The 13,775-nt window shown below is 43.8% G+C and overlaps 1 protein-coding gene across 1 annotated transcript in view; it reads right to left on the minus strand.

Annotated features, from left to right (window-relative positions):
- Positions 1 to 13,775, minus strand: part of BPTF (bromodomain PHD finger transcription factor) — a 136,743-nt gene that overhangs the window by 71,831 nt on the left and 51,137 nt on the right. The window contains exon 5 of the mRNA XM_013005820.1: positions 4,302 to 4,525. Within this exon, the coding sequence (XP_012861274.1) occupies positions 4,302 to 4,525 (224 nt within the window). The remainder of the gene's footprint in view (positions 1 to 4,301; positions 4,526 to 13,775) is intronic.

Raw genomic sequence — 13,775 nt, forward strand, 5'->3', positions numbered from 1 at the left:
TCTCTCCTCCTCCCCCGTCATCTGTTCCTGTGTGCTCTGGTCAGATATATCCTTCTCCCGAAGCTGCAGATGCAATTCAACATTCTTAATACAAATTACACGCCACAATGCCTTTGAGGGACCTGGAGACGGGTCTCTCGTATTAAAAGCGGAGGACCACTCATACGCCCAAATGGAGTCAATTCCAACAACAGTGACCCTACAGACAGAGTGTGACTGCGTCTGAGGGTTCTGAGACTGAATCTTCACAGGAGCAGAAAGCCTCGTCTGCGGGGAGGGAGCATTAGAACGGACTGTAATGACGTATAAACACCTCTTTTACAAAGCGATTTAACTATGGACGCGTATGATGCGTGAATATCTTCTCAAGGAAACTACTAAAGAAACCAAACTGGACCTATGGTTACCATGGGTGAAAGAGGAAGAGTGTTTGCTTAGGGAGCATTGAGTTTATGGTAATGGTGGTGGAATAATTTGGAAAAGGACATCAACAATGCTTGTACAACTAGAAGAATATAATCAACTGAACTGAATTATACATGTAAAAGTTGTTGAATTGGAAACCTTGGGGTAATGATTGTAAAACTCTTCTTGGTATGATTGAGTTGTATGATATATGGTGAGGGGGAGGGACATCCAAATGATCAGATATGTGAAGAGATGCTCGCTTTCACTTGTCCTTATAGATGTAAATCAAAATCACAAAGATACTTGTGTAAAAAAAGGAAGAAAATCTTCTAAAATTATTGTGGTGATGATTATACAGCTCTTCGTGATGTGACGGAACTACTGAATTGTATGATGTGAATTATTTACCAATAAAACTGTTGAAAAAATAGTCTCATCTTTCTCTGGCAGAGCGGCTGGTGGTTTCAAACAGCAGACCTTGTAGTTATCAGCCTAACTCACAACACGTTACGCTACCAGAGCTCCTAAGCAGAGGGTACAGGACAGCAAAAAGGATTTGCTAACATTAAGTTAATGAAAAGAAATTACCATATATATATTCAAGTATAAGCCGACTCAGTATCAGCCGAGGCACCTAATTGTACCACAAAAACTGCATTTAAAATGTGCTGAAAAACTCAGCTTACACACGAGTATATATGGTAAGTGGTGAGGTAGCCTAGTTGAGATGAATACTTCCTATTATTGGATCGATAGCATGGAGGGGAGGGAAAGAGAAAATAATTTGATTCTTGCAATTAATGACCTCCCAGCAAAATTTAAGACGGAAACTTTTCTAATGAAAATATTACCTACTCTTCTAAGCATATCTAAGAAAAAAATATTTTCCACAAACTTCTTGAAGCTCCCTCATATAATTCTTGATACCCACAGCTGCTGTTTCTGAAAACAAAGTATGTGTGCAATAACTATTTATAATGCAACAGCATGCCTACTGTTCTCTAAAGATATGCCCAAATTCAAGAGAGTACTGATGCAGAGTATTTGAGAACAAGCCTGGTTGTAGCTCAACTGACTATATTTATTAAATATAAGCATTCTATTTTTAAGCAAATGGGATCCCCCCATCTCCAATCAACAGAGAACGGGAAAAATTAATAGGCTTATATGGATAGCAGGTAGTGTATGCAGAAGAGCTTAACTGGACAGTTAAGTGCATTTTCAGAATCTAAATTAAAAGGTGCTGTATCTTAAAAACAGGACTTTGAACCAGTTCCGTCGTGGCTAATGCACTGAATATGGGTAGACCGGAACAACAAGGAACCAGGAGATTGGCAGGTAGAAGCCCTGGAACAAGAGACCTGGTAGAAGTGTAGTGAGTCCCTTACAGATCCTGATGTGGGAGGCTGCATGACCGCAGACTGTAGCATGGCCAGGCACCATCTCTGAGCAGGGCACCATTGTTTCCAACTCCACTGGTCGAGAGATGTGCTTGCTATGCACGTGAGGCTACTGTTTTCTACCAGGAAGGCTACGTTTCTAGCAGGGTGGTGACCCAGAGGTTTTTCCTGCTCCAGTACACCCACATCCCACAAATTAAGTCTGTTCTGGTTTTGCTTTGTCGGTCATGACTGCACCGGGAAGAATCCCTTCAAAGGCCTATAAAAAATCCGCCCACTGCCATCAGGTCGATTCCGACTTGGAGCAGCCGTATACGACAGCAGAACTACGCTCTCGCTGGTTTCCAACCCAGTCAACCACTACAGCAACAGACAGCTTCATCGTTCTCTCGAGTGAAGAACACACATGATCCTTATTAAATACAGACTTTCTCTCGGCAAGATTAAAATAAGGGCATTTGCTAATGGTTAGCTCCTGAAAAAGTTAAAAGTAAAATTCCACTTTCACTGTGTACCTTTTTATACTCATTTAAATGATATACATTACTTTTTAAAAAAGCGGAGTTGCAAAATAAATAACACAGAATTAATCATTACTGAGCGTATAAGAAGTTTCCACACGGAATCAATGAATGAATAGGAAGAAATAAGTGAATCCGGGAGGGAGATTGCCCAATGATCTATGGAGACCCTCCACCCTCTAGGGCAGTGGTTCTCAACCTTCCTACTGCTGCCACCCTTTGATACAGTTCCTCATGTTGTGGTGACCCCTAAGCATAAAATTATTTTCATTGCTACTTCATAACTGTAACTTTGCTACTGTTATGAATCAGGTGACCCCTGTGAAAGGTTCGTTCGACAGCCCCCCCCCCCAAAGGGGTCTTGACCCACAGCTTAAGAACCGCTGCTCTAGGGCATGCTTGCCTTCCCATGTGGGCCAGACACAATGAGGACCTTCTCAAAAGTACAGTGCAAAGCAGGGAGGGTACTCCCGATGGACACGACCACGGCCACCAGTGATCGAGATGAAAATCCTGGCAGCATGTCCCCTGGATACAATGTGATTAGAATGGTCCTTCACTTCTGAGGTCGTCTTTCCCAAACCCCACAACCTCCCCAAACTAGTTGCTGTCAGGTTGATCCTGACTCCCAGCAGCCTCCACTGTGCCTGGGGAGAACTGTGCTCCACACAGTCTTCCCTGACTGAGTGGTCTTCCCAGGGGCCTCTGTGTGGGTTTGCATGACCAACTGTCCATTGAACACCCCAGTGCTTAACCATCTATGCTACCCAAAGACCCTCCCTCAAACACACACCGCAATGCCTGTCTGAATCAGAAGAAGCCATCAAACCAACCCATGTGGAGGGACAGTCTACAAAGTACCTGACAAGGACTCTTGGAAGCCATCAAGATCATGAACAAGGGGAGTCTGAGTCTACAGGCACCTCGGAGAAATATAATATGGTGCCCTGAAGAAATATAACATGGTGCCCTGGATTAGACCAGGGGCCAGAAACAGGACACTGGGTAAAAATGAAACAAACCTGAATAAAGTATGGACTTTTGATAATCAAAGTATAGCAACAATGGGTGACCCAGTGCAGCCTGTTAGCATAGGACGTACATTAGAGGGGAAATGGGGACAAGGTCTGTGGACCCTTCTGTAAATCTGCAACTACTCTAAAATCGTTAGCTTAATGAAATAAAGTAAGTAAAGATTTTTAAAATATTTCTTATCATGAAAAATAATCGCCCACCAAAGAGCCAATAGAGAATAGTTCCTGAGACATTCCACCTTCCTCTCTCTAGTCCCTCTTGGAAATCCACCACCAAGCCTGCGGACTTCGCACGACCAAAATTGTCAACGTATTGGGTTTCCGTCTAAGACTCCGCTGTAGCCTGTATATCTGTGATTGGTGAGTCTGAACCACTGTTGGCTGCCAGTTACTGAGATTGTAACCACATTTTCAGTTTCTGTATAACAAAGAAGCTTTGTAAATAAAATCTTATCATTTTAAAAATAATAATATACCCAAAGCCACTGAGTCACTTCTGACTGGGAGTGACCCTCTGTAGGGTATCTGAAGCTATTCTATTAATCTGGGGGTGGGGGGTGGAGGGGAGAGCCCTAATAGCCCAATCTTTCTCCCATGGAGTGACCTGGTGGGTTAAAACCACCAGCCTGGTAGTCAGCAGTCCTACACTTATCCAGCACTGCCACCAGGGCTCCCAACAAGATTTTAACAAAATGTATGGATTCAAGAAAGAAGCATTTGGGGAATATGGGTCATGACCAAGACCAGCCAGTGCACCGTGAGATGCCCACAATCGCCTGGGTGGGGGCACAGGTGCTCTGGAGAAAAAGAGGTGAGATAAAGTAAAATCCATTTGCTGGAAATTTTAAACATACTGTCAAGTCCTGTGTTTCAGAGCAAGAGTTCCTCTCAAATCCAACAACAACAAACAGGAACCCGCCCGCCGATGGCCCTCTTACCATTCGCCGCGGCCAGAAAGGATTTGTTGCTGCCCCGGGCTTTGTTGGTCAGGTCTTCGGTTATGTCCATGTGCCGGTGGATTTCTTCCCGCATCTCTTCTAGAATTTTGCAAAGTTCTGCTTCCCAGTAATCTCTGTCTAGACAGTCCATTAACTCTGCAAGCTGGACCTTTGTGCTGTAGTACCAGATCTTCTTTTCATCCTCATTTTCTGTGTCTTCTTCTCTGTTAAAAAGAAGTACAACAACACCTTCTCGGTTAGACACAGAGGCACGTCTCTGGCAAGTGTATCTCCCCATGAAGAGGGAAACAGGTAACCCGAAGGTTCAACCTGTTTGTTTGCAAGAGATGCCCTCACACCTCACCCCAAATCAAGTCCCTGGGATTTATTTGAGCAAACTCTAATTATTTTAACTTTCTAGCCCACGGCAACTTCGGCTAAAATACTCTGGGGACAGTAGCAGGAGAAAGGTACTAGTATACCAGCAAAGAATCCCCAGAACCCAAAACACAAGACTAACTCCTGTGAGCAGTCTTAGTGAGTCTGTCTGATGGCCCTTGCTCTTTCTTCCTCTCAGTAAAGATTTCAGGGTATGCATGAAGGTGCCTGTCACCCAAGGGCAAATGGACGGGGTGGGAACAGTGGGCTTCAAGGTAAGGTGACCAGATTTTAACACTGGTAAAGCGGGACAAAAGCAAGACACCATTGATAAAACTCATACCCTGGCGAAATATAGCCACATGGCAGCCGAAAACTGTACACCCTAGCTTTGCGTGCATTCTTGCTAAAAATCAGGACTGTCCCACCAAAAGCGGGACGTCTGGTCACCTTACTTTAAGGGAAAACTGGCTTCCAGTGAGCTCAGTCCCTTACTGCTCAAATGGGGAACACTAGTGGCTGTCCTCCTGGCCATTTTAAAAATTAAAGGTGGGTAACCCCCTCAAGACCAATAACGAGAGTAACAATACCAGAAGGGGAAGGGGAAGGTGGGGGGGAGGGGAAACGGATCACAATGATCTACATATAAGCCCCTCCCAGGGGGAGGGACAACAGAAAAGTGGGTAAAGGGAGACAGCGGTCAGTATAAGACATGGAAAAAATATATACAAATTATCAAGGGTTCATGAGAGAGGAAGGGGAGGGGGGAAATGAGCTGATACCAAGGACTCAAGTAGAAAGAAAATTTTTGAAAATGATTTTTTTAATTAAAGGTACTCTGACTCCCAACACATAGCGACCCTATGTACAAAAGAACCCAATGTAGCCCAGTCCTGTCCCACCCTCCCAATTGCTATTATGCTTGGGACAATTGCTGCAGCCACTGTGTCAATCTCCTATTAAGGTAGTAAATAAATAAAAATAGAAAATTAGCAGCATTCCAGGAATGAGTAATTTAGAACTGAAGAAAAAAGCCAAACCACTGCTATAGAGTCAGCTCAAGTTCATAGCAGCCCCAGAGCAGAGCTATAGCAGAGTACAGCTGAGATGCTTCCTACAGTGTCTGAGGCTGTAAATGGATACAGGAGCAGATAGCCTCCTGTTTCTCCAGTGGGGCAGCTGGTGGATTTGAACTGCTGACCTCAAGGTTAGCAGAACAACTGCTAACAAGGTTAGCAGACTACACCATCCAGGTGCTTTCAATTGGGATGATACATTAAATCATGGGTACAATAAAAGGGAATCAAAATTACGCAAACTTAAAATAAATAGTTCATTTTTAATAAATAAAAACATTTATTGATTAATACAAGTCCCTATTACCTAGCCTTGCTCTTTCAGATCCTTATGTGTTGACACATGATGTCATGGTATTTCTCTGTTGAAAGCCTTTTACACATATTTCTAACAATTGCTTTTTATTTCATCTGCTCTACATTTCACTCTCTAATGGGTATTATGGCAGAGGGTGACACTGGTCTTACTCCAATTTTCAATGTGAAAGAGGTCAGAATCCTCTGATTAAAAAGATTCACCTAATGCTTTTGAAAAGCAATGTCATATCAAAAAACCTAATTAGGTGACAATATCCCAATCATAAAGTACTTAGTGAGCAAGAACCAAGCAGAGGCTTCCAGTGTTAAGCCCAGATCCTATAAAGAGTTCGTCTAGGGTATGGACTGTGATAAGAGTAGTAGTATGGATTGTGATAAGAGTTGTATGAGTCCCTAATAAAATGATTTTTAAAAAAAAGAGGAGCTGATCCCAAGGGTTCAAATAGAAAGTGTTTAGAAAATGATGGCAACATATGTACAAATATGCTTGATGCAATTGATGTATGGATTGTTAGAAGAACTGTAAGAGCCCCCAACAAAATCATCTTTAGAAGAAAAAAAAAAAGAGTTCGTCTCGGAAACTCACAGGGCTGTCCTACTCTGCTCTGCGGGGTCACTATGAGTCGGAATTGACTCAATGACAGACAGTGGGGGGGCGGGGGGGGCTGGTTCATGTTTTCCTGTAGATGCTGAACCACAAGTACTTCTTTTCATTCATTTATTTTCCTTTTTATTCAGAAATATCTAAGCATTCCAAAAGAAAAGCAACATTCTACATCAAAATGTGGGGAGGAGAGAAAATGTCATTCACAACCCCAGGGTTGCAACATAAATGAGAGGCTATGGGAATAAATTTAACGAAATGGGCATCCTGTCCCATCCGCTCCAGCCCCCAAGCTACTCCCAGATTAGGGGAAAGGTTCCCTTAAGCGACCGACTGGTCCACCCTGCGAACTCACTAACTCAGACTGGCACTGCTCTTTTAGAAAGAAACAACCTCCATCTCTAAATGTTTCCATGCACTGTCTGGTCGTGCCTGCTATCGTGATGTGAAAGAAACCTCACACCTCCTCCACAGCATCTGTAATTCTGCTGTTTTGTCTTTCCCAGGCAAAACATGTCAGAAACCCTCATCGCTCCTCCTCCAGCACGTTGTCCGGAGTCTTCAGGGCCCTGGCAGCAGTCTCCGGAGTGCAGCTTGTTCATGGCTCTCACAAGTGGGGCTCCCAGTCGAGTTTTTATTCCATTAAAGATAATACACATGGCTGGCGGGCAAAGTCATCAGAAACACTGCACCAGGTGGCTGAGCAGAGTGAGCAGAAGCAGCTAACACTCCAGAGAAAAGTTGAGCAGCCCCAGGGAGGAGAGGTTAGAGCCAGGGTCTAGAGCCAGAATGCATAGGCCCAAACAGTTTACTTCATCAGTCTCTGTTCTAATGGCAAAGGTCACTTTAAGCAACAGCTTTTCTCTATAAATATACATTAATGCATATGGATAGCTAAGTGGTTTGGCGTTATCAAAGTGGTTTCTGTAGCACAGCGGATCTCAACCTGTGGGTCTTGCAACCCCTTTGGGGGGTCAAACGACTCTTTCACAAGGGTGGCCCAATTCCTAACAATAGCAAAATGGCAGTTATGAAGTAGCAATGAAAACAGTTTTATGGTTGGGTCACCACCACATGAGGCACTGTATTAAAGGGTCACAGTATTACGAAGGTTGAGAACCACTGCTGTGGCAGCTTTGTGGCTCCGATGCTGCTTATGCAGACCCAAACTAGACTCTCACCGGGACACAAGGCACTGGGAAGGGCAGAGGGGGAGAGGAGGCAGACTGGGATGAAAACATTTGTCAACTAGTCAACTAAGAGCAACCAGATATATCTGGATCTAGATCTAGATATCGATAGATATCTTGGTTAAAAATGAAGAACAGAACACTAGGGAGTCAGCAACCAACTACAACGGTCGGGCAGCAGGTTCTAGAGTTGGAACACAGATTCAAATTCCGATTCTACCACGTACTTAACCTTGCTGGATTTCAAATTCTCCATCTAAGAAAAATGGGGTGACGGTACTCATATCCAATGTTGTGTGCGACTGAACTGAACTAGAACACATGCAGTTCTTAGACGGAATGTGCACCATCGCTCATCTCTTCCTGGCCGTAAAGACTATCTCCCTTGAAACATGTTGGAAAGCTGTTAATAAAACTACAAGTGTTACAGGCTCCAAGAGGGAGGGTTCACTGTGTGTGTTGAGGGGCGGGGGAATCACCCTCAGAAATGGCATTAATAGGCTGAGATTTGAAGGCTAAGTTAATAAATAACCCAAGTTAACCGTGACGCTTTAGGGTGTTTGGTTTTCTTGTTTTGGGTGGTGGGAAGCAAGAAAACTCTACGTGAAAAACAGGGACCTATGTTAAAAAGCATTTGGATTTTCTGCTAAGAACAAATAGACATCTCAGTTGAGCGAACAGCTCCGAGTTTAAAAAACAACTCACTTGGTGTTTGTAACTTCGACTTGAAAAGCGGACACAAAGGGGTAAGCTTCAGTCTAAGCACTGTTCTTGCTCAGACAACAGACAGTGCTTGTGCTGGTGTGTTCAAACATTCATCACTGTGCTTATTTGCATAATATATCATAATCGTGGCTCCAAAGAAAGTTAGCGATACCAGCAGTAAATCGAAAAACCAAACTCACAGCGAGTCATGCTGACTCACAGAGGCCCCCTATGGGTTTGAGACAGCAACTGATTAGTGGGAGCAGAAAGCCCTAGCTTTCTCCCTCAGAGCTGCGGGTGGTTTTGAACTGCAGTCCTAAAAGTAACCACTCTACCGCCAGGGCTCCTACCAGCGGGAAAGCTAAGAAGAAAATGGAGAAGCACAACAGAGTTAAGAAAGAAATCATTTTGAAATTTGATTCAGGTCGGCGCTTGTCTGATTTGGCAGTTGAATACAACATGGTAAAGTCGACAATTATCAATACTTTGGAGGAGAAAAAATTTGTGAGTAAAGCAGCTCATGTAGAGAAAGATCATGAACCATCAAAGAGGTTGAAAAGTTAGTTAACTTGCATAAATCAGAAGCAACCCGATGGCTATAGGGCATCAGAGCCAGCACTCTGTGAGAGGACTCAGACCCTCCATAGTGAATCTATAAGGGTAATTTGGGGGCTTCAGAACCACTTATTTGGTTTCCACTATTTCTTAAGGTAAAAACAGGTTCAGTTCTCAAACTTTTCGGTGTATGAACATGAATCTGGAACGAATTGAGCTCAACAATCAAGGTTATCACTGTAAATGAGGTCTTTCAACTTGGGAGAGGAAGAAACCTGACCAGAATCGCCGCGTTAAAAATGATCCCGTTGGGGAAGGGGAGTAGAAAGTGAGAGGGCTACATGTAGACCACCTGGGGGGCTATGGAACAAGCTTAGCAGAGACGCCACTGCATTTTTGAGGTAAAAGATACAATAAACGCAATATATAAAAGGTTACTCTTAGGTAAGTTGTACTCAATTAATATAGCCCTTCTAGATATAATCCCTTATGTGATATATAATAATTCTGGATTCCATGTGGCTTTAAGTCTCATTTTGGAGGGCGTTATCTGCTAATGAACAGGAATAAAATGAGATTAAGATCTGACCTAGGTAGAGGATGTGAACTGGGCCACACCTTTAATTAATGGTGATCTTGGTTACTGTTTGCTACTTGTAATGAATGTAAGGACTGATATGCTGCTACAGCTGGGGGTAGAAAGCACGGCTGGTTAAGATTAGTAGGAGGCCAATGGCTACTGCAGATGTTCTGCCGAGGCCCCAGGACATATGTGCATAAATAAGATAGAGTCCAGGGGTAGAGACAGAGTATTATATATGGGTGAAGGGTTATATGTAAATGGTGATACTCAATGTAACTCTTACCCAAAAACCTTTCCCTGCAGGGTCTGGTAAGGAGGGGAAGATACTTTCAGGATTTGCCTGGAAGCACTTGTGAAGAGATTTCCCACAATACTATTCTGCTACATTCTAAGTGAGCGCTCTGAGAAGCAAGGGGTGTGATCACCATCAAGAGCCAGGAGGGGAGCGCATGTTCTGGACCCAGCTTCTAGCTTATGCCTGCCTGACCTGTGGATTTTGGACTGAACAGCATCCATCACCACATGAGACGTTTCCTCAAACTTTCACGAGTTTCTTTGGGATGCAGTGATTCACAGAACCCAGAAACATTGAGGAAATGGAGCGGGCTAGCATCTTGGAAGAGTTGGGCATTTGGGACTTCTCTAATCTCCAACTCCTCAGGACAAGTTTCCTATCAATTCTTAAGAAATGATTACCACACTAGGCTTCTCAGAGAGGCCTGGTGGCATAGTGATCACATGTTGGGCTGCTAACCCTAAGGTCAGCAGTTTGCAGCTACCAGCCACTCCTCGGAGAAAGACAGGGCTATCTAGTCCCATAATCAGTTACAGTCTTGTAACCTCACAGGGGCTGTGCTCCCCTGTCCTATAGGGTCACTAAGGATCAGCAGTGACTCTATGGCAGTGAGTGAGTGAGTGAGTGAGTGAGTGAGTGGTTTCTCGATAGACCTATTTACTAAGATGGGAAGAGTGGAAAAAGAGCAAAAAACGGGGGTGGGGGGTGGGGGGGATGGTTTCCTTTCAGCCAGGATGTGTTTGAAGTGTCTGCCATGTGGACCTAACTAGAAGGCTGCTGGATACCGGGTACTGGGGCTCGGGAGAAAGAAAAGCCTGGACCACATCTGAGGGGTAGGGGCTAGAAAGCTGTATAAATCAGAAAGCATTAACTTTGTTCTCGGGGTGGGAAGGGGGATTGCATGCAGTTTTTAAATGCTGTGCAGGAAAAGGGTACTAAGCTACTTTGGCAATTCCTGTTCCACTCCCAGTTTCAACTTCAGAACAAAACACTGATAGGATGAAACAATGCAGGCATAGCTTATGTTCTTGTGCTCCAATAGTATTGCATTTTTTGTTTGTTTTTTAACACATTATACTATTTTTAACAACAGCATGTGCTCACTTCATGGTACTGTGTTACCTTTCAGTAATTCTTACAATATTTTCAATTTTTTCCATGCTACTATTGCCCACTTACTAGACTACAGTAGCTCACTTGCTCAATGAAATTCTGGTTCATGGCTAGACCAGAGGAGGTACACTGGTACAGATAGGAACTGAAAATACAGGGAATCCAGGACGGATGAGCCCTATAGGACCAGTGGTACGAGTGGCAAAACAGGGAGGGTAAAGGGAGAATGAGTAGGAAAGAGGGAACCGATTACATGGAACTGTGTGTGACCTCCTCCCTGGGGGACAGACAACCGAAAAGTGAGTGAAGGGAGACGTCGGACAGGGCAAGATATGACAAAATACCCATTTATAAACTATCAAGGGCTCATGAGGGAGGGGGAGCGGGGAGGGAGGGGAAAAATGAGGACCTAATGTCGGGGGTTTAAGTGGAGAGAAAATGTTTTGAGAAACGATGTACAAATGCGCTTTACACAATTGATGTGTGTATGGATTGCGATAACAGTTGTATGAGCCCCTAATAAAATGTTAAAAAACAAAACAAAACAAAAAAAAGAAATTATGGTTCATGGCAGCCCTACAGGACAGAGTAGAACTGCCCTTGTGGGTTTCTGAGACTATAACCCTTACCAGGAGTAGGTAGCCTAATTGCTCTCCTGAGGAGTGGCTGGTGGTTTCAAACTGCTGGCCTTGCAGTTAGCAGCCCAACACACAAAGGCATTCCGCCACCAGAGGTCCTTAAGGCTACAGTACAGTAAGTTTTAGATACTCTTAAAAAAAAAAAAAAAAACTAAACTAAAAACAAAATAAAAACCCCTGCAACTCCATTCCAATTCATAGTGACCCTCTCGGGTTGGGTAGGACTGGCCCTGGGGGTTTGGGAGACTGGAACTTTTGGCAGGAGTAGAAAGCCTCATCTTTCTTGTGACAGGAGTAGAAATCTGGTGATTTCAAACTGTTGTGGAGCAGCCCAAGGGCTAACCACAAATCTACCCAGGCTCCCTTGATACGCACCGAGAAACCAGGAAAAGGCCCGTGACTTGCTTTCTGGTGGTTGTCCGGGACCGAGCCCCCAAGCTCTCAGAGGTTATGTCTGTTTTTAAAGACGCTTGGCTCACGGAAATGCTGAATCACAACTGATCTCCAAGTTCTAGGTTGAATGTTTATCTTTCTTAGATGTGTGATAAACTCGTGTGTAAGGCTATTTCTTCTAGTATCGACTTTGCAAAAGTATGCAAACAGCACACTTTCAGATGCTTTTTAAACAACAACAATGACCACTGCCACTGAGCCAATTCCAATATACAGTGACCCCCACGGGGCAGAATGGAGCGGCTTCTTAGGGTTTCCAAAACTGTACATTTTTAAGGGACCAGACAGCTTCCCCTTTCTCCGCAGAGTGGCTGGCAGGTTTAAACTGCAGACCTTGCAGCACATATATACTAAACCTCCATACACTGTCAGCTGAGCTGTTTACGTGGCTTCACAACTTTCCTGTGACAGACAGCTTCCATACTGATCACAGTCTTGGAACCCTGATGGACACCGTCCTTTAGGAATCACGTCAACAGCAGGGGCTTGAAAAGTGGCATCAGAGCCCACATACAATCTACCACAAGGGGGCACTTTTGCTGAAATTCTTCAAATGTATTTTAATAAGAGTCAAAGTCTTTCTGATTAATAAAACAATTAGCATAGGACACTTCATTATCACTAACATGACATTTTAAGTTTTATGTTTGACTTTACAGGCAACACTCAGAATGTCACAGCATCAAGAAAGTTATCGCCCCAGTGTGTCTGAACTTATCATCAAGGGACGGGCATTAAGCCAGACACTGTGCCCAACTACAATTAAAGCTTTTAAGACAAACTGAAATCATGTTTTATTGCCAAGTATGAAATTTCAAGAACTGTAATGTTCAACTTAGAAAAGCAGCAGACTATTGATCTCATCAAAAAAGTATCATAAATCCATCCACTCCTAAAACTTTATATACCATTTCACATATCCGTTTCTAGATTAAGGTGACAGATTAGAAGCACACATCTAATTCTATTACACCATGAAACTCTGTGAAATTATGCTAACAGACTTGTTTTCAAGACATAAACTCACAGGAGAAATGAGAAGCGACGGCAAAAATCAGAACCTAGAAAGCAGAGACAGTGACTCCTACTAGCAGACTCAAAGCCCAAGCCCAGCCAAGAAGGAGTAGGCCCAGAACCAATCCAATTTATACTCACCATCCTCAAAAGACACTGAAAACAGGGAGGCGCACTTAAACCAGAGACCTGACTGCAAGCACAGTAGACAGCAGACGAGTCACCAGAATACCAGCAGCCAGACCAAAATCAAACTCACTGCCTTGAGTCGAGTCTGACTCATAGGGACCCTATAGGACAGGGTAGATAGAGCTGCCCCTTTGGGTTTCCAAGACTAACTGCCTACAGAAGTAGAAAGCCCTTCTCCCCAGAAGCGGCCTATCTCGTAACCCACTACCTACACCACCTGGGCTCTTAAACAAATACTAGGAAGAAGCATTTTGGAAAAAACAAAGATCAACAGGCCTGTCTGGATAGGACAGGCTGGATGAACAATCTGGAGGAGAAAACAACGGGACTGACAGTTCCGGGGGGACATGGGAGAGGGGGAGG

The sequence above is a fragment of the Echinops telfairi genome, unplaced genomic scaffold (assembly GCF_000313985.2).
Source record: "Echinops telfairi isolate 266 unplaced genomic scaffold, ASM31398v2 ScPeMD7_7458;HRSCAF=8496, whole genome shotgun sequence".
NCBI lineage: Eukaryota > Metazoa > Chordata > Mammalia > Afrosoricida > Tenrecidae > Echinops > Echinops telfairi.